Below are 21,737 nucleotides of genomic sequence, written 5' to 3'. Positions count from 1 at the left end.
GACAGCATCATCCCAAGAACCAAGGATTAAACAATTATTTTATAGGATTCCCATGTTTTTATCTTTATACCTACAGAGAGGAAATCGTTCTTTCTGTCTAGTTTTGTTCCCTTTAATTGCCCTGTAGGGAAAGACCTTAAATTTAGTTTTTTTCCATTAAGACTGAAGCTTTTCTGGTTTTATATTTCCACTCATTTATAAATAGAGGTTTTCATGCAAGCTGATGTTTTTGTATAGGAAAGCTCTGATTTTTCCCCCTTTTCATTCCTTCAACACTGATTATTATACTGTAATTTTCATTTATGATATACAACAAGAAGCTGAGTGATTATTTTCCTCAAGCATCAGCTGATCCGGTTTAATTTGCTTGACCTAGAGATGAGCGTTTGTTTGTTTATTTGGGGAGCCGGTTGCAACAAGAGAGGTTGAAACTGGAAAGGTTTGCTAATCTTAGTGATTGATATTATTACTTACTTAGTCGCTCATCTGTGGAGAACACAACAGTTGGTAGAACACAGGGGAAATAAAAAGACAAGACACGACTCCTTGAACATGGAGAAGCACTCAAGTGATTTGTTTATAAACTATCAGCCAAGTCATGCTGAATATTCAGGATTTTTTGTGTGTGCATGCTAAACATGTCCGAGAGCCATTATTCTGTTCCCCTCGTGTTTCTCTCCATCAAACTTAAATTCAAACTGTTGTGCTTATTTACAGTGACTCCCCTCCAATGCTTTCTTCCTCTTTTGATGATAGAGCTGGGTGCATTAAGCCAAAATGCCACTCTCGAGCTGTGAAAATGACATTATCATTGCATGTGTTATGATGAATTACAGTCAGTCTGGTGCTCCCCAAGTTATCTATGCTCTTTGAAGCTTGTGCTGCATGCCTGCAATTTCGGATGTGTCAGAGGGAAGCAGGGAGAAGGGAAGGGAAGGGAAGGGAAGGGAAAGGGAGGGAAGGGAAGGGAAGAAGAGATTGAAGGCGAGAGGAGGTAGGGGCAAGAAAGTGAGCGAGCTGCAAATTGTGCGAATAAGAGACGGGGTGTATTTTTCTATTTTTAGCACAAACCTTACATACTGTTACACAGCTAGAAGAGGACTAATGCAGAGTGGCGCTGGCTCGCAATATCAGAACAGTAATTATAAGGGGATTTTTTTTTTTGGTTATCTTCAGCTGTCACCCATCACTGGATCACAAGTCCCTCAGCTACATGCAAAGGCCTGCCTGAATTGCAGAAAAAAAAATCCATTACATGAGTGTTGCACATGCCCAACAGTTGAATATTAAGAGCCTTATGTTGGTACCCTGGCAGAAAAAACGCATGCATTTTTTCATATTCATTTCTCTAATTCATTTATTTTCTGTGGATCACATTCACGTGGCACTGCCAGGTGCATAATCCTGCAATAATTCTCTGGCTCCCCGCTAGTGGTGCATTGTTGTTTTGTTTTTTGTTTTTCTTGTTTTGCATTCAGTGTTATGATGTGTTGTCACAATGCTCCCATTTATCGAGAAAGCCGGATAACTCTTTGAAAGAGAAAGTTGTTTCTAGTATTTGATATTTAGCGGTTCAGTCTTAACCCAATTGAAGTACAGCATTACTAATCATTTGTTATTAAACATATCCCCACATTTAATGTTCCTGGAAGGGAAATAAAAATGGAAACGAATAATGTATAAGATAGCGCTGGCTTGAAGACGATATGAATAAAGATAAGTGAGACTTCAAGGCTCAATAGCACAGCACAGAAAGAAGTTCCTGAGGTGCTGATTCTGAAAACTTACCCTGAGTGTCCCTGCATTTCCACTAAAAGGCATTTTGTTAAAATCCAAAGGCAAATGTTCCAAGTTTTACAAATTAATCAATTTGTGGATGGAGTAATAAGCGAATGGTTAACAGTTGTTCGTTCTTGTTACGCTGTTTATATCAAGAATGTATTAAGGAAAAGCCTATTATATTTAGATGCCATTAGGATTCTCATGACATATTAATCCAGCGGATGCATGAAGTAAATGTTAATACAGCAATATTAACAGACTGAATTAATATATTTGTGTGCATTTTTTAAGAGCAACAGTTAAGACTTATTACTGTCGTGTTACCACAGTGTTAATGCTCAATTTAAAATTAGTATGATAGTATAATAATGAAATTGTACAATTGTATAATATAGTATAATATGATATAATATGATATAATATAATATAATATAATATAATATAATATAATATAATATAATATAATATAATATAATATAATATAATATGCCTTTAATTAAATAATAATAATAATAATAATGATAAAAATAAACACTACAGGCTTTTTAGTGGTCAAAATGAATAATTTTATTATATTTCTCAAATTGAAAGCCATATTTCCATTGAACCCACAGTGTTGTTGCTGAGGGACCATGTGTACAGAGAGAAGAGTACAGTTTCTCCTTCAGAAGTCCAAGGTGGTGCCTGTTTCTTTTCTTGTCTGTCACTTTAAACACGACTATCCTCTTAATAACCCAATAAACCGACAGTAAATCCCCGCTCAGAAGAGTCGTACGTGATTTGAAGTTTTAATTCCTGACCACTGCAGGTGCTGAACATATTTTAGTCTTCTTTGAAGTGATTAATTCCTTTCCTTCTTCCACTTGTGTTAAGGTTCAAGCACACTCACAGATTCCTCACACCTCCTTACCCAAAGGGCTTTCCTGCAGTGAGAGATTAGCTTCATGCTCCTGGTGTTGCTAATCATGTAGAAGTAGACACATTGCAAGTGGTTTGCCAGTGTAGTCGCTGTGTTCACCCAGCAAGGTAACGTCCCATTTCACATGTGGTCGCGTAATTGGGTTGCATCTGACATTATTCCACACTTATCTATCCTCTTTAGGGACACTGTTGGTAGATGAAGATAAATTACCACTTTGCTTTGTACATCGATGTTATGCAACCACCAGGTCTCGAAAATTTATGTGCATTCAAGTATAATATGAACAGAGCCATACCAGTCCTCCACACTTATCTCAAACAATCTCAGGCAGTAGAGATAATATATTTCATTCCACCTGAAAATTATTCAGATTTTGACAAGGGCATATTTATACCTGCTGGTTAAAGCTGAACACACACTGCACTTGAGAATAGTGATGTGTACCTTTGCTTCATTATTCTGCCTTTTCCCTTCTTGTATTTAATTATTTGGCTCACTATTATCATTTTGTGAATGTGATTTTATCTGCTTTTGATGTTTTTTTTTCAAGCACAATATATCTTTTTCTTTTTTTAACTTATGTTGTCTGTAGAAACACATCATTTTAAGGCAGGAGTAAAACAAGTCTATGATACCAAGATGAAAGTTATTCAAAACCGTGGACATTGTTATATTTTGATCAACACTGGACTATTCCAAAATAATGGGCCTGTCTTGCATATCTCTGATAAATGGACCTAGTTGTAGAACTACGCTTCTCCACGCTTCAGACGCTCCTTTGTGCCGATGGCCAACAGACCGTACAACAGCGGTCTGGACGGCACACAACCCTGACCGACCGGAGTGCACCTGTGCTGCTTCCACAATCTCACTCCCTCACCCCATTCACTACCTCACCCATCCACATGTCATGCTCTAACTCTACTTTCTTCCTTATCCTTGTTTGTCCCAGCCCGCACACATCCTGCCCATTTTTGTTTATTTATTTTATTCATTGCTATTGTCATTCTATTTATATTGTTGCTTAGTTCTGGTTGTGTATTTTTCATCCTCACTGTTTCTTTATGTTGTCCATCATTATTCCTGATATTGTTGCTGTTGCAGTTGTTGTATATTTTTTTTCGTGGATGTCTTTCTATCTTCTGTCTTCTGTCTCTATTTATATTTATATTCATATTTATTTGACTTTTCTTTTTACATAACTGTTACACCGTAATAAAGGAATTTCCCCTATGGGGATCAATAAGTTCATCTTATCTTATCTTATCTTATCTTATCTTATCTTATCTTATCTTATCTTATCTTATCTTATCTTATCTTATCTTATCTTATCTTATCTTAACCAGAAGCAGGATGAAAGGCAGGGATTTACAGGAATTAAGAAAGAGAGTTTACTTGAATAAATGGAACAAACTTGACATGTAAGCAAAATGAAATAAAAGCAAGAAGCAGCAATAACTCAGAGAGAATGGGAGGACAAACAGCACCAACAGCACAAACAGAACCAACAGAGGAACTTAACAAATACTGACATAAGAGACCAAACCAGCAGACCTGCTGCATTAATGAAACAACAGGAGACAGGTGAGCATGAGGGCAGAGCAGGGCCGTGTTTGGATGGTAAAGATTGTGAGGAAAAGGGCTAGACTGAGGAGGGGCTGCTTACGGATTGGCTAAACACGTTAGAACAGGGAGGGCATGCACGCAAGAGCAAAAAGAAATACACGTAGACGGATGAAACACATAAATCTAATAATACAACAGGGAACAATGTGCAGAACACAAAGTCCATAACAGGATCACGATAGACCCGTCCACAAAGCACTTGTTGGCAAACAACTTCACTTATTTGCCAATCAAGACCCTCTCATAAGAGCTGTTTCAAAGTAAATTTCAATTTTCTTTGCAAGCAAAATATTGGACTCGTCAAGAATGTATTATTATTTAAAACACTCAGTTGGCAGACGGACTTAATAACAGTTTTTACTTTGTTAGCATTCATGAGATTACACATTTACCACTGTGATACACTTTTGAAGTATTTGATTGAGGTCTGAACATTGCTTGCATATTTTAAAATATCTACCATGCCCTGCATTATTTATCCCTATCAATATTTCATCTCCATATGATCACTCTGTTTACATCATAGTGATTCAGGGTCTACAAAGGGAATAGGTAATGTTCTGTTCCTCTGAAGATTTTTACTTGTAGTATGGTGTTTCAGTGAATTTTCTCTGCCATATTCAAGGTCATTATGAAATAACTCATTGTCACAGTATTTGTCCCTTAGTACTAAAATCAAAGATGTGCCTGGAGCGCAACAATTGGTATTTTACATAACATTTTATCAGACATGCTATATGTCTGACCTGTAAGTGATAGGTCAGTCACGGGTGCATGCAAGTCATCCTTCTGCACCAGTGAGCCCTACTGTTTCTCACATGAGTTGGAAACCATGGCATTGCCATTCATCCCCTCTGCGATCCACAGCAGGGCATCACATGTAAAACACAGAGTTGAACATGATGTTCATCCAGCCGCCCTTGCGGAAGATTACTGACCTATGCAAATTCGTATCTTATTTTTGAGGTGTAACGCGTGTTGTTGATGGCTATCATCAAGTAGTTTCTCCCTTTCCCTGAATTTTTCACGTTTTTGTTTGTTAAAACTTGCCTTAGTATTCAAACTCCTCACAGAGGAAAGCTGCTGTCAAAGCAAAGTTGAATTTCAGCCTCAGACCACAATACGCGTGACATTCGCTGACAAAATTTACAATGCCCTGTACCATTACCTGTGCGAGTTGGACAGCTCCCGCCTCCATTAATCCTCAGGTGACTGAGCATGCTACTAGAGGTACTTGATTGAAAACAGAGTTGGGGTCAGCATGCTGATTCTTGCATTCTTCTCATCCTCCACTAAAGTGCCTTGATATTTACAATGTCTTGATATATCCATCTCTTTTAGAGTCAATCTGGATTCAGACGATGTATTCAAATTAGCTGTATCCCATTCCTGCATTCCAAGTAGTCAGCATTAACGGGAGATTCAGCACGGCATGCAAAGTTTAAAAGAGCAGCTTGCAGACAGAGTGAAGTCAAAGAAGTGAAGAAATTGCACTTCTGAAACTGTGAGGATGGAGGCTAGAGTGTGTGGATTTGGTCTACCACAACATCGAGGGCATCAGATATCTCTCGTGTTTTTACCTCGGAGCCGAAAAGACGCCGAAGTTCCTCACCAATCTTTCTTCGGTCAAAACCATTTTCATTTCTTTTTTTTTCTTTTATTTTGAATTTAGACAGGTATTGGCTTTTTTTTTTAGCTGATTTTAAGGTCACCCCTCAATGACAGCATTATCAGATAACACATCAAGCAAAGGTCATGTGAAAGGTCCCCTTTTTAAAATTCGTCAGTGACTAAAAAGTGATCAATAATGCTGAAGACGCATTCATTAAGATTTACCTTTCACATGACGAGCCCATTCCCTTGCCAGCCTGGATCCTGAGAGATGCTTCTGCTTCCAATGTGCCAAATATCCTCCAGATCTTAGCTGGCATGTCTGACTGAAGGATTACACAAATGGGAAAGCTTGGTTGACAGCAATACAAAGTCAAAACCCTACCTTGCACAAGGATAATGTAAAACATTTGAAGTACAATTTTAGGTACTTTATGCCAAAGAAAAAACTCCAACAATACTTGAGGGGAAGAGTATCCAGTATAGTTGAGCTGTGGTCATTTGACTTTAAGCATCACAAATTACAGATGTATATAGGTAATGGTGAGATCTCAAAACTAAAAGTGAAACGATTTGCATTCTTTGACTGGTATATAATCCATTTACATGCTTACTTTTAAAATTTGAACTTCTTATTTCAAGTTGTAACCACATGGAAGCAATTCCTTGATACTGAATTAATATGATGAATTTGATCTTGCAACAGATGAACCGGAGATGTTTGTAATTTTTAAGTAAAGAGGACATTAGTATATCTGTTTTTCAACAGGACTCTGTTCTAATGCCTTCTAACTGGAACTTATTCTCAAGTTTTGCCTCAATAATACAAACTTATACAACTATGGAATTATCTGCACACTAATATGCAGGAAAAAAAACAAGGTAACAGGTTTCTTTCCACGAGACCGAAAACAAGGAACACCTGCCATTAGTAGATACACTTGAAAGTCAATTCAGTGTAACTCTTTAGAGATCTTAATCAACAAAATGTTTTTAAATGAGTGCCAAGTTGTGGAATTTACATCTGTTATATAAGGCAGACTATTATATTTACATGGTCCATGGACCATGGTTACAATGTCTTTATCAGTGCACACACACGACTGAGTCTTGGCTGACATTTTGATGTGAAGTGTCACTGCAGCATAAATGCAGACATAATTAATGGCAGAAATTATAATGAACTTATATTTTTATTATTATTTTTTAAGTAGAACCATGGCTTTGGTGTTGTGAAAGGTGACCGGAATTCCTGTGGCATAAAATATAACATTAACAAAAATTGTTTTTTGTACGTGCAGAAACTATTTCATAAGGAAATGAAAAAGATGAAAAACATACATCTAGGAGAAAGCTGTACTCAAGTATTGCTTAATATTAATATACATCTTGTGATTAATTTTAATTTGATCCATCCTAGTGTTGTCTTGTGTTTCATATCTCTAAATACTTAAAAGGGAAAGCGATACGGCACTGAATTGTTTCCATTTAATATTGTAAGATGGAGTTTTATCATCAGAGTTTAAAGACTCTGAATTTATTATTGCTTTTTTGAGCAAACATGTCACATTCATTGCACAGCGTATAAGCATTCAGTTCCTGATGTGAATGAATAAATGGATACTACAGCTGAAGCACACTGTAGTTACACACTTCTGCATTCCTTGGCGAAGCAATAAACAAATAAATAAATAAATGAATAAATAAAATTAAAAGTTTGCCAGCCCTGTTAAAATGTATTGTTACAGCAGCACTTGCAGAGGCACAATAAAGGAAATAGTACTTCTCCCAAGTTGAAATAAGGTTCTTTTTCACCCTGTCGGTTGGTTGCCTGACAGTTTTCCAGAGATGCGAAGATGTGCTATGGTCTGAATTTACTGAATGCACAGTTTTGTTTCTTTTTTTTGGCCAGATTTTCTCACTCCTGGGAAAACAAACCATTAAAATACGGGTTTTAAAGTTGTCAGCAGTGAGCTGACCAGTTTTGTGAGATTCAGACTGTATTTGTAGGACAAATGTTTCTATTTTGTTTCCTCTGCTGGCTGTTTGTACTCCCACTAATCACTATGAGTAGATTATGTTTGCATATGTGATTGTTTGATATTATTCATCATTCAGACGACATGTTTTCTTTTCACTGTTTTTCTTTTTTCCTTTTTCTCTGAAGATGCTTTTATCTGTTTCGGCAGGTGGATGATGCGTCAGCAGCAGCATGCAATTCTGCCAACCACATCAGTCCTAGTCTCTAATCCTTCACATTCCTGCTTCTAAATCCTTACTTCAGGCATCTGTGCACTCCTATCTAGACAATCCGTATCCGCCAATCTTTCCGATGTGAGACGAGAGATCATTGATGAGTGATAGAAGCTTAGAGTTTAATCCCAAACATGTACGAGGTTATGAAACAAGCTTTGCACATTTTGGGTAAACCAACAGCACACACCGTTACACTGAGGTAGCAGCAGCACTTACCTAGGTTTAATATGTAAAAATAGTTCTTTCACGTAAGCTAATAATGACTGATATTCTACATCAATATGATTCAGTCTATAACCTTCATTAGTTTGGATCAACACCTATTGGATGTTGTCCAATTGTGATATCTGATACTACTTAAAACTCAGTCTTGACTTATGGGGAAATAATCACTGAACTGACATTTTGCCATCTTGACAATCAATCAAACTGCACGAAAAGCACCATAATTTAAAGAAATAAGTATAACAATGATCAAGATAATAATAAATTTTAGATTAGTGTATCAATCTGAAAATCCTCAAAAATGACCACAGACCTCAATTTTTGAAGTGATTTAAACATCTCTTTGGTGGTTTTGTAAGATGCAGTGTGAAACTCATGACTCAGCTGTCATGAGTTTGTGAAAAAAATCTGAAGTCACAGACAGATATGTGTATATTCTACACAGATATTGCTTTCTTTGGTTACAACTGTGTTATTATCTCAAGCCTCGTCCTCAATGAAAGCTGAAAATCCAAAAAATACCGCACTCGGAGGTTCTTTATTTATCATCCAAGAATAGTAAAATAAAGCAGCCCTCGTTCGAAGGATATGACCCATAGTGGAGTTCTCTGTGCATTAAATACATCTGTAGAGCTATTAGTTTTCTAAACTGGAAAAAGCTAAAGTGCATCTACTCAATTATGAGGGGAAACCAAATTAAAGAACAGATGAAAAGGAAAGGAAAAATATCACTGCTTTCTGTAGTTGCTAAAAACTTTACATAATTCAAGAAATGTTCTTTGAAATTATACGAGAGAAATAGTTTTGGGAAAAAATGATGCTCTGATCATGTTGTTTACTGGCCGAACAACCAATTGCAGTTGATTTTAAAAAGAGTCTATGACGTGCTAGTTGCATGCAACGGGATAATAAAAAGGATTATATTTACCAAAGGTAAGGGGACTATCTTTCACTCCCCACATGTGTGTGGAGGCTTAAAATCAAACCTTGCACAGTAATTATCAGCGGTTTGGCTGCCTCAGGGAGTAATCTCATTCAGACTGGGGTGTTTAGATTGAACCGTGCACGAGGCTGCAGACCAACACAGAGCTCGGAGACTGAACTGACCATGAATATTGGACTGGTCTGAGCAGGGGTCGACAGTTTCTGGGTATTATCATATGGAGTTGCGGTCTTATGGTTTCATACACCAATTTCACCTTATATTGTGACCACAGTCTGTTTGACTGGAAGAGCAATATTGCAATTGAAATCATGCGCAGACATTCTATCACAAAATAATTCATCATGTGATCTTTGGCTCATATATGATTGGTCAGATCTAATTTTCCAAGGATATTGCTCATAAATTAAATTCACTATTGGTGTTGGCCATACAATATTTACATTGAAGAGAAAATAAAAGCCCCACTTTGTGTTTTTAGTAATTTTCTAATTAGATGGATCGATACCCACTCTTTCATGTATGGTGATTTACCCAGGGCCTGAAGAGAAGAACAAAAATTTTGATAGATATTTCAATATTGTATCAAACCCCATTGGAAAGGCAAAGCAAACAAAAGCATTGTCAAAGTAGTGGAAGATCAATCTGAAATTGTATGAGTATAGTGGAATTATTTGTCGTTGAATTTGCTATTCAGGACAATTTTAGGAACTGTAGATAAACACACTATGGGCAAGATCACTCTCATTTAATTGAATATTAAGATAAAGATGACTTAGATGACCATGGTTGCAGGAAGTTTATTGCTGATGAATCTGCACCTGACAAGACTTTAATTACAGTGGATCGAATTTTACTGTGTAAAGTGAATAGGATTTTGGAAAATTTGCATAAACAGTCAGTAACATGTTGAAAGATGTGACAAGCCCGTGATCATATCTTTTTAGGTAACGGATCCAGGAGTAGCATTACAACGTTATTCACACAGCGTGTGAATTTTCAGAGGATCTTTAAAGCGATAGAATCTTTCAGATCTCATCTATGTAATGACAGATGTCCATGGAAGCCGGTTGATAAAAATTGAAAATGCTTTGTTGTACAATGAAATATTGCATTCAGTTTCAGCCTGCCAGAGGACTGCTGTAATACGTGTAATCCCTTTTGTTTACGTTATGGCAGCAGCTTCCAGCCCCCACAAGCCAAATCAGTGGGGACATTGAAAGAAAATTGTCTTGACAAGTGTGATTCATCCACCCCCCCCCCCATCCCCACCGCACCCCCACCGGCCCTCCTTCTCAAGTGAAGGAAAGGCTGGTTGAAAGCAGATATTTTCTATATCATAGCAGCCAGGCTTCCTAATCACGGTATCACTTTCATTGACCAACACATTTGTTTATAAACATTTCAAACAGAAACAGAGGGGGCAGGATGACAATTCCGTGATATGTAGTTGTTTCTCAAATGTATAAATATCAAGCATAATTCACCTCTTTTTTGAGTTTGACTCAAATATCTTTTGCTCTCAGATGTAATTTTTCCTAATACACTGAGTATGAGCAAATATTTGTTCATCCGTGAGTTTGGGCAAAGTGCGTAATCCTTTTAGAGCTTTTGAAATAATTTCACAGCGAGGGCAATTTGTCTCTAAGATTCAAACAGTTGCTGCTGAGGAAAATCCAATCCCAGCCACGTGGATGCAAAGTGTTAGTGAAGTTCAATTTTGAGCAGTAGTTTGAGGTGTTTTATCCCAGGGTCCAGGCACATTTTAGCAACGTGAATGCCGCACTGTTCGGTTGCCTCCTGATACTTGGCCCAGATCCAAACAACATGCAACACAAAGACACCATTTGATGTAGTTCAGCGATGTGTTGTCGGTAGCATCCTGTCAGACCACCAGACATCAATGAAGAAGACTCCACATAATATTCCCAAAGCAAGCCAGACTTTACTAAGTTGACTTAACGGTGAAATCTTTGACTTTGGCAGCAAAACTGCTTGTTGAATCTTTCCTGTTTGTGCAAAGCCTCAGTATTGGCTGTTACCTAAACTTGAAACCTGCCAAAGCTGTTCGCTCTCTCTTCCATTCTGTCTTCAACTGAGCTGAAACCATTTGCAAGTTTTGTCCAGCAAGTCAAACTGCACGTTGCACAAAAAATAATTGTCGTTTACCGATGGACAACTCAAAGAGACTCTTGTCTGGCAAATTTGATTGATTTCCGCATCGCAGATTGATTCTATGCTAATATTTGTAGTGGCTAAATTAAGGTTGCCCAATTCACATTTTTTTGTTGATATATATCTTATCTGTTTGACAGGAAAAGAAAATAACCATCATTAACAATCTTGCAAAAAGCCTATTCTATCAATTGTCAAAGGGTCAATCCCGGCTTTAATTCCTGAAATATCCGTTGCTTAGCGTTGTGTAATTGACTTCTATTCTAAGAATTAATAAACCATAAACAGTATTTTTATGTTAGAAATGATTTCGTTTTTTAGTCACTGTTGGATATTTTTGGTGTTACTAAAAGTTTCCCCTCAGTGTCACAGTGTGAAACACATATCACTGCTTCAGTGATCTAAATGTGAAGAAATTAATGGGTGAACTGTGACATATTGTATGAGATGTGTCTGCATGGTTTTAATAAATTTAGAAATAATGTGAATCGTGTCTCAGCCACTCTTGAAGCTCAAACCTGAAAAAAACAACCAACCAATATTTCTTTACATCGTACTTTTTCCGCCATCGTGGAAATCAAATGATAGAAAGTCTTTGGAAATTCCAGCAGATTCTAGACACATCTCTTTCTGCGAAAACCACTGAAAGTGTTTTGTAGCCCTGTTGTGCCCTTTCTCCTTGCGGAGATAATTTTTCTCGAGTGTGTCAGCCCACTAACTAATGTTAATGGTATGTCTTATTGCACACATAATCTCAAGTATCTCAAGCTAAATATGGAATATTTTTTAAGTCCATACTGATATACTCGCCATCATATATTTTGTACACTGCGGAAACAAACATGGATGTTCAGGATGCACCGGCGGTGTTAAACATATATTGTTTCTAACATATTTTTAATTCCGAGTTATAAAAAGTAGATGTATTGAAAGCGAAAACCACAGCACTTGTTTTTCCACGTCAAATCTATCAACAGTTTACTCATCAGTGTGGTTTGGTCAATGAAGTCAACTGTGTTACTGCAGGAATGATCAAGTATTGAAGATACGTCTAAGCTTGCAAGAAATTTGACTTTTTCAGGTAAATACATGCAGTGAGGGAGAAACTGAGTCAGAGTTGTTAGCGCTGCTTTGATTCTGACAGCGGGTCTTACTCTGTTTGCATCGTCTCTCCCTTTGTCTCTGCGGGTTTGCTTCAGGTTCTATGGTTTCCTCCCACAGTCCAAAAACATGCAGGAAGCTCATCGGAGATACTAAATTGCCAGAAATTGCCCTCGCCATGTAAATGAGAGAGTGAGTGTTTGCATGTCAATGACCCTGAATTCAAGTGCTTAATGAATTAATTAATATAGAATGAATAATTATTATCAATTAATTCACTAAGATTATAACCCAATGATGATACTTTAGCTTGTTCAAACCATAATTACCAGTTCAAAAATCATGATTTGAACTTTGTTTGATATCTGATCAACGTTTGCTGATCCAGGCAACAAAAAACCCAAACGCTCCACTTGACCACTGTTCTGATATAACTTTTGGGTCAATATAAAAGTGACCAAAGCAGTATTTAGTGTTTAGTATCATTTTAGTTTGGCATTTTCATGGTTTATTTCAGGACTGATTTTCCGCGAAACACTTTTGGAAGCTTGACAGTGGAAAAAGTGAAGAAAATCTTTTTTTTTTTGGACAAGGAATTCAACAGAAAAATTGTGCTGATGCAGTCAAGATGTATCCACTGCCGTTCATTTATTTATTGATTTTAATTACCGAATATTTTTTTTAAAGTTTCAGTGTTATGACAAGCACTGCTGTATCCGTAATCCCTTTGTGTCAAGACATCAGACGCCACATTTTTTTCTTTAAAGACTGAAATAGAACAAATGCGCAAGCTAGTGCATAATCCATCCAACAACTGAGGATGTTGTTAGAACTGCGGGAGAAAAACAGAAGAATGAGGGCAAGGAAAAGAAGAGAGCTTCAGTCATGTGAAGCTCAGCAGAAACAGACAGGGGAAAATCAAGGCTGATGCATTTTGCTGCTGGAGGGAGAAAGAGGCAAATGTGGAGGGCCTTGTCTTTGATTTTTCTATCATGGGCAAATATATCCGCACTCACAAACCATTTTAAGTGAACTGCTAACCACCTCTAGGAAACCACATGGTATTTCTGATTCTCTTTCTTTATTCCAGCCATTACAGTGGTAACAGATCTGATTAGTAGAGTTTAATGAGGTCTGCAGATATGAGAGTTCTGCTTGCTCCGCCACACTGCTTTGTAGCTACAAACCCCCCCCAGGCTCGACTCCACCAAACAACCGATGCGTGTTCCACACTGTTTGCACCATTTTGGTTTCTTTATCATCAGTATGAAAATCTACTGTGGGTTCTTACGGTGGGACGGCGGTGACAATAAGTGCAGTGGTGAACATGATTCGAAAACTTGCTTCATGTGTGGCCAAACTATGAAACAGCCTTGTTCATGTCAAGATTATTTTCAAAATGGAAAATATTTTTTTTCTTTTCACCGACATGCCCATAATACCGTATGGATAAACAATACGAATCATTTTAACGACAGCTTTTTTTAGCACCTGCTTATGTGGTGATGATGATTCATGTGTCTAATATCTTGTGAAGCTTAAATTTATATATCCCACCAGCTTTGCCAGGCAAAACCCACATAGCCATTTCACATCAGTTGTCGAGTGGCAAAAACACCTGCAGGCCGACAAAATATACGGGACATCTCCATCCAAGATCAAAAAAATTCCTTCACAAGACACAAGTGTGCATTCAAAACTCCCTTTCCAGTTAGTTTATATTGTCACACTAATAGACAAACTTGACTTGGAACCTTTTCATCTTTTATGAGGTTTAAGTCTAGGGAATGTTTCTTGCACCAGTGATGTGAATGATTTGCATTCATTTCACAGAGTGATTAAATTGAGTGGGAGTGGGGTAAACAACATCAGGCTGCAGGCTTGAAGATCAGCGGCAGGATGATTCTGCAGTGTCTTGGGGTCTTTGTTAGGTGGCAGTGTTGCACAGCAGTTTCATCCTGCTTGGACTTCTTGACTGAAGTGATGTGGTTTTGATTTTATTTTTATTGACTCATTCTAAGTTATACGGGGCTGACACTCTTCGAGTGAAGGCCCAAAAACCTTTTGAATATTCCTGCTAATCTATATCAGCCCCCTCGTGAAGAACGACCCTATGTGAGGGTCATAGTTCACTTTTCCTCGCCTCTTCACTTCTGTTGAAAAAGATGAAAATATGTACCTCTCCTGCATATTTAAGTAAAAGCACTCACTGCCGAATATATCAAGAGCCACTCAGATCCCAAGTTCACTGTCTGAAATAAACATTACTTTTATGTTGCAATTTCATGGTCTGTGACATATTTGAATACATGCTTTCACAGGTTTTATCTTTACAGCTGTGCCAACCCATCTGTGTCATTTACCAGGTGTTTCATAACTGCGTCGTTTTTTTACTTAATGGTGCACAAATGCTTAACCACACACACACACACACGAGTTTCCACTTGAGGACCAGCTTACGTCTGTGGAGGTGCTCAGTCATCCAGGTCATGGTGAATTGTCCAGATCTTCTTGTCTTGGCAACTGGATTTGTATTTCTTCTTTTATAAATCACCAAGATGTCCAGCTTACCAAAATGAAAAAAAGGGTATATCAATAGCTTTAAGCCATTTTTATATTAAAAGGAGTTCTTCATTCTTTCCACTGTATTCGTAAAGGTCATTCCAGTAATGTAATGCAATGACAAGTTCTTTCATAATTTTCCATCAACTTAGTAAATGAAAAATAGGCCTATAGTTTGTAAGGAATAGTGCAAAGTCCTTTCAGTCTAAAAAGACTTTCAAAAGAACAGAGAGATTATATATCAGGTACTGCTCAAGATATAATATTTGGATAGGATTAAAATGTGTACATTTTATTTCATTTTAATTCATTTAATTCATTTTAATTCATTTTTCTGTCTTTAAAAGAAAATTGTAAAGCTTGTGGATGAAAAGTTAAAAATAGTGGACATGCAGATACAGCTTTTGTAAAACTTTGAAAGATGTTTTTTTATATCCATTAAAAAATAAGGATATTTTTATCGCCAATTTAGTCATTAATTAGTTTTTTTTTGTTTGTACGAATTTATTCCAAGCAAATGTCAGTGGTAAATACTTATTTTAACCCTGAAAGTTTGTTTTTTTTTTATATATAAAACTGGGGCATCTATCCAGTAAAATAGTAAAAAGTATGAAATATAATTGGTGTTGCTGGACTCAAAAAAAAGAGACGTTTTTTTCTCAAAACCTCTGCAGCCTCTAACTGGCTGGACTGGGCGTGTTGCCTTCCAGGACCTTGTCTGTGTTGGTAACAAAACACTGTTGCTATCCATTCACTTTGTGCCCACATGCCTTTTTTTCCACTGCTGGCTTTGGTTGACTCCATAGCAGGAAGGCTGTTTTTTTATAACTCACCAAGAGGCTGACCCTTCTTTTTCAATGTGAAGTTTGGACTTTTCATTTCATTTACCACCTTAACTGTCATGGAGTTTACACTGACTATCTTAGAATCAACATTATTCCAGTGAAATAAATTGGATAACATGTGAGCTCAATAAAAAATTGAGCATTCACAGCCGACATCAAACACCTGTGTTGACTTTTGAATTTCTGTTGATATGCTGGTACCATCTCTAACTCTAAATTATTTATGTCTGCTGGAAATTACCTTCATTGACAGAATAAAATATGTCCTTTTAAATTCACCTTGCAAGCTCGATGGAGAATTTTTATGATGTGCAACTACAACTTCACCTTGTGCAAAGTAGTTTTTGGATATATCACACTAGTGTGGAGTTGGTTTGACCTTGTGCTGCTCAGCCCATGGTGCAGTATAACAAGACTATACCAGAAATGTGTTTTGGCTCATCATTGTCAATATTTCTCAACATTTCTGCAGATTTCGTGTGTGCTCTGAAAAATTCCCATGAAGTAAGGCCCTTTTATCTCGATTTCAGCCCGACTACTGCATCTTATCCTATTAGGTTTGCTGCATATATTCTTTCAAACACTTTTCATCAGGAGTGATCTCATTTCCCCTGGCACCCAGCCCTCTCCCCGTGGAAGAGATAAAGGCATGACAGGGTGCCATTGTGGCACCTCCTCATTCGTTCTGCTGTTCCTGCGCCATAGGAGGACATGTAAGGCACTTTGAGAATCCTTATGCGGGTGAGGCACAGACAGAAGCAACACCGAGGAGACAGAAGTGAAAGAAACAGGAAAAGTGCAAGTGAGTTAGACTGACAATTTTGGCTCCTTTGTAACTGAACTACCGCAATGTTATTGTTCCCCCCCTCCAAACCTCTGCATCTCTTTCATCAGTTCTCAGACTTGCTTCAGGCAACCTTGTGGAGAAATCTACTTCTGTTTGCTGAGGAAGACCCAGGATCGGATCCCTGTCGTTTTTGTTTATCATTGTTAACTTGGCACCATTGTATCTGATTTTAGACCCAAAATATATACGACGGGAAGAAACCAGACGGCTATGAGCCAACTGAATACGACACTGGAAAAACGCTATGCTGCTCAATACACCTTGTAATTATTGGGTTGAAAAACAAACTCTAAATTTGGGAGGAGGGCTGTATCAAGCTTCCTCCATAGTGTGATTGAGTTTGCAATTTAATGCAACTTTGCTCCGGGGTTACGTCTGTCTTTGCATTCAACGAGCGTACCAAACACATGAACTGTAGCCATGAGAAATTGAGTTGTAATAAGGAAACTCTTTTTATGTTGAATCTAGAGATCATTATGCTGGAAGCTAAAAAAAAAAAACTCTTTACTTATTAAGTTACCATAAAAAATGTGAATTTCCCTCCAAATTTCCATTTAAATTGCATACAAAAATGTTGGGAAATATGCATAAAGAAATCAGGGATTCATAGCAATAATATGAAAATGACCAGGCCGTTGGTCATGTTGGTCAATATGTATTTTTTTGCATTTTTAAAGAATGCCATATTTCAAAGAGAAGATTTGTAGTTTTTCGCTGAAAATTATTATAATGTAGATAGTGGAGACTCAATTTTTGTGATGTATATATACACTCACACACACACACACACACACACACACACACACACACACACAGTTAGGCCCAGAAATAATTGGACAGTGACACAATCTTCATGATTTGGGCTCTAGATGTCAAAACATTGGATTTGAAATGAAACTGCAACAGAATTGAAGTGCAGACTTTAAGGTTTAATTCAAGGGGTTTAATAAGAATATATGATTAAACATATATATGATACAAATGCTCCTCATTTCAGGGGCTCAAAAGTAATTGGAAAAATGAACATAAGCTTAAGTAAAATGTTATTTTTCAATATCTTGACGAGAATCCTTTGCAAACAATAACTGCCTGAAATCTGGAACCCATGGACGTCACCAAACGCTGGCTTTCCTCCTTTGCAATGCTTTGTCAGGCCTTTACTGCAGCCGTCTTCAGTTCTTGCTTGTTTGTTTGTCTTTCTACTGCAGCTGTCTTCAGTTGTTGCTTGTTTGGCCATCAACGAATATTCCACTTCTTTGCTTTAAAAAACTCCCGAGTTGCTTTTGCAGTATGTTTTGGATCATTGTCCATCTGTACCGTGAAGCCCCGTCCAATCAACTTTGCTGCATTTGGCTGAGTCTGAGCTGAAAGTATTTCCCTCTACACTTCAGAATTCATCCGGCTGCTTCTGTCTTTTGTCACATCATCAATAAACACGAGTGGAAGCCATGCATGCCCGTGCCATCACACTGCTTCTACTGTGTTTTACAGAAGATGTGCTTTGGATCATGAGCTGTTCCAATTCTTCTCCACACTTTCCTCTCCCCATCATTCAGGTTGATCTTAGTCACATCTGTCCAAAGAATGCTGTTCCAGAACTCATCTGGCTTCATTTCATGTTTTTTTGGCAAAGTCAATTCTGGCCTTTCTATTTTTGAGGCTGATTAATGGTTTTCACCTTGTGGCGAATCCTTTGTATTTCCTCTCATCTTTATGGTAGACTTAGATACTGATACACCTGCTGTCTGGAGAGTGTTCTTCACTTGAATGGATGTTGTGAAGGGGTTTTTTCTTCACCGTGGAAAGGATCTGCGATCATCCACCACTGCTGTCCTCCGTGGACACCCAGGCCTCTTGGAGTTTCCAAGCTCACCAGTGCACTCTTTTTTTTTTTCTCATAATGTACTAAACTGTTGATTTGGCCTCTCCTAATATTTCTGCTATCTCTCTGATGGATTTCTTCTTTTTCCCAGCCTCAGGATGGTCTGTTTCACCTCCATTGAGAGCTCCTTTTGACCGCATGTTGTGTGTTCACAACAACAGCTTCCGAATGCAAATACCACATCTGGAATCAACTCCAGACCTTTTAACTGCTTAATTGTTGACAGGTTACCGAGGGAAGAGCCCATGCAGTCTTGTTATTTTTTTGCAGAGATTATTTGGGGAGTATACTGTCATTTCACCTTGTAGTTTGGGTTCCTTTTGTTGTGATTGGCAAAAAACATAAAAAGGGTCAAGGAATGAAACGCTGTACTCTGTCTTGAAGAAAAGCCCAATTTTTACATATGCAGTGAGACGATCGCAGTGCATTTTTAGGAAGCTCTCATATGGAGTAATTTATATTTCAGCCATGATTTATAAACTAAAGATGTGACAGGTAATGACAATGATCATAATAGCCCTCCACATTCTTCTGTCTTCTTTTCTCTGTTTGTATGGCTGTGTGCGTGTGTGTGTGTGTGTTTGTGTTTGCTGATCCCATGAAAAGAAAGAAATGCCCAAAACCAGAGAAAATTCGGTACATGGGACATGTGAGGACGGCTGTGTGACTGGCATTTCATCACTTTATCTCTCACCCTCTCTTCCTCTTTATCTGCGATAGACAGGTAGTTATCTTTCTTTCCAAAACACAGCAGGCTGTTAATTTAAGGCGCTGCCTAGTGCTGTACATTCTGTCAGCTCCCTTGAAAATGTTCACTCACTGAGCACGTTAAATGTCATGAGGCAGGTGTCCTGTCAGTTAGAATTGTTGTGCTCGGAGCAGTAATCTCCCTGCAGTATGAATAAATATAAGAGACGTGCTTGTTTTGAGAAAAAAAAGTCTAATCAGTTCAAATGGCTATAGCAACAATATAGAAAAAAAAAGAAACATGAGATGGTTAAGTAGTAACCTGAGGGTTCCTGATCTCTAAATCCTGTGATGATTCTTCACATGCATATACATATATTTCAGTTTTCATGATGTTTAAAACAAACGCAAATAGCTTTGGAAATTCTCTGGAAAGTGCAAGTGCCCTTTGAAATAAAAAAGACTCAATTTGCTCAACGTGAAAAGCATCCCCGATGCTCATGTGCTCATACGCATAGAGGAAACAAGGTCAGAGATGAGTATTGATCGGGTGATTCATTGAACTGGTTTGTAGTTCCTCTGTGAAATGAAGTGTGATGCTCCTGAGCTCTTCAGTCTTTGGTTCAAATACTTAACGATCAGATATCCACATTGACATTGGCAAGTTAACATTCTACATTTGATAATCAATGCTATCCAGGGTAATGATATTGTGTGTGACCTGCAGTTCTGCTGTAAATTAATATATTGATTGCATAGCTACGGTCTTCAGAATCAATGGCTATGAATGTGAAATTAGTTGCGCTTTCAAAGGTGGCTTCTTTCCTGAATTATTTGTTTAGGCTTAATCTTATTGATCAGTTAAAGATACATACACTGCGGCAAAAATGGTTCTATTTTTATAAGCCATCAAGCCATAGATGATATTACAATGTGCCATCTATCGGATTTAGTAGAACTGAAATTTGTCAAAACATCACAGACTTCTGGTGATTCAGAGGGTGCTTATTAATGAATGATTAAATGTGTTTTTGTTTGAAGAGCGGTCATCTACTGACTATATACAAGTGCCAAATGACATGTATCCAACAGGAGTGACTCTTTCTCTTTTTTTCTGACAATTTATTTCTCATGAATATCTCTCCTGGCTAATACAACAAATGCTGCCTCTGTTTTATTTATCCCTCAATGCACGATCTGATGAACGAAGAACATTTCTGTTTTTGCCTTTGCCAGAGATTGCATTCTCTCTTTCTATCCAGCAGAGAGCGCTACGAGTAAGCACCAGAAATGGGAAACAACATATTTGAATGTAATTGCTGATGCCTGTCTCAAACATGCGTTCTTTTGCCTCCCTAGTAAGAAATGAGAGTGAAAGAAAAGCTTTCATGCGCTTTCGCCACCTACTGAAGTGTTAATTCAGTGTTTAAGAGCTGAACCGGTCAGTGTCTGTGAACCCCGGCGACAACCAACCCACTCACATATTCAAACATCGGATGTCTGCTCCGCTCTCACCTCAAGGGGACACAGTCTTCCTCTTCAGCCCCCTCATTCCCTTCTTATCTCTGCCGCCAAAGCTTGTTTGCTTGGAAATGTCAGCCACAGTGAAAGAATGTTTGGTTATGTAACACATTAATCTATGCTCTTGCTCTCTCTTTTTTTTTTTTTTTGCGTAGGCTTTTGTGTGGGAAAGAGGCTTTACATTTGCATTCCGAAAAGACCCTACTCAAATTCTTGGCCTAAAATCCCGCTACTCTATATGGATTTAGCAGGTTGGATTGTTTTATTTGGCAGACATTTGACAGTGTATGATACCAGCGGAACACCAGAGATTTAATGGCCCAAAGTGTGTATGAGATGACCTCAACAGGAGAGTCAGTCCTTGTTCACTTCTGCTTCTGTGTGTTTTGCAAAAAAATGGATTTGAAATTAGAGCTGAGTTTAGGTGCCTAAAAGATGAATAATAAGGTGTTAGGGGCTAGTGCAGTAGCTTATGAAATATACAAAAGACATTAATGCCAGGAGTGCTCAAAATATGGAAATTGCCTCTTTTTTAGCGCTTTCATTTATTCATCTCAGCCATGTGGGTGGCCACGGAAATAGTTGTAGTGACCTAAGACTAAGAGGGATTAATGATAAGGCAGTTGAGGAAGTGTGTGAGTGTGGGTGTGAATGTGAATGTGAATGTGTCTGTGTGTGTATGTGTGTGTGTGTGTGTGTGTGTGTCTGGGCATGATGGGAGGAAATACACTGGGGCTGACTATATTTTTAAT

At 37.9% G+C, this 21,737-nt stretch overlaps 1 protein-coding gene across 4 annotated transcripts in view; it reads left to right on the top strand.

Moving 5' to 3' along the window:
• The window catches only part of kazna (kazrin, periplakin interacting protein a), a 179,340-nt gene that overhangs the window by 1,889 nt on the left and 155,714 nt on the right, over positions 1-21,737 (top strand). The window contains exon 1 of one of the 4 annotated variants that reach the window (XM_086141290.1): positions 15,780-16,850. The exons of the other annotated variants lie outside the window; for them this stretch is intronic. Within the exon in view, the coding sequence (XP_085997416.1) occupies positions 16,784-16,850 (67 nt within the window). The 5' untranslated portion in view covers positions 15,780-16,783. Of the gene's footprint in view, positions 1-15,779; positions 16,851-21,737 lie in introns of those variants that run through there. 4 annotated transcript variants of the gene reach the window in all.

The sequence above is a fragment of the Fistularia commersonii genome, chromosome 34 (genome assembly GCF_037954325.1).
Source record: "Fistularia commersonii isolate RoL2024-O1a breed Wild chromosome 34, RoL_Fcom_v1.0, whole genome shotgun sequence".
Lineage (NCBI taxonomy): Eukaryota > Metazoa > Chordata > Actinopteri > Syngnathiformes > Fistulariidae > Fistularia > Fistularia commersonii.
The sequence above is the reverse complement of the archived record's forward strand: the minus strand, read 5'-3'. Positions and strand labels throughout refer to the sequence as shown.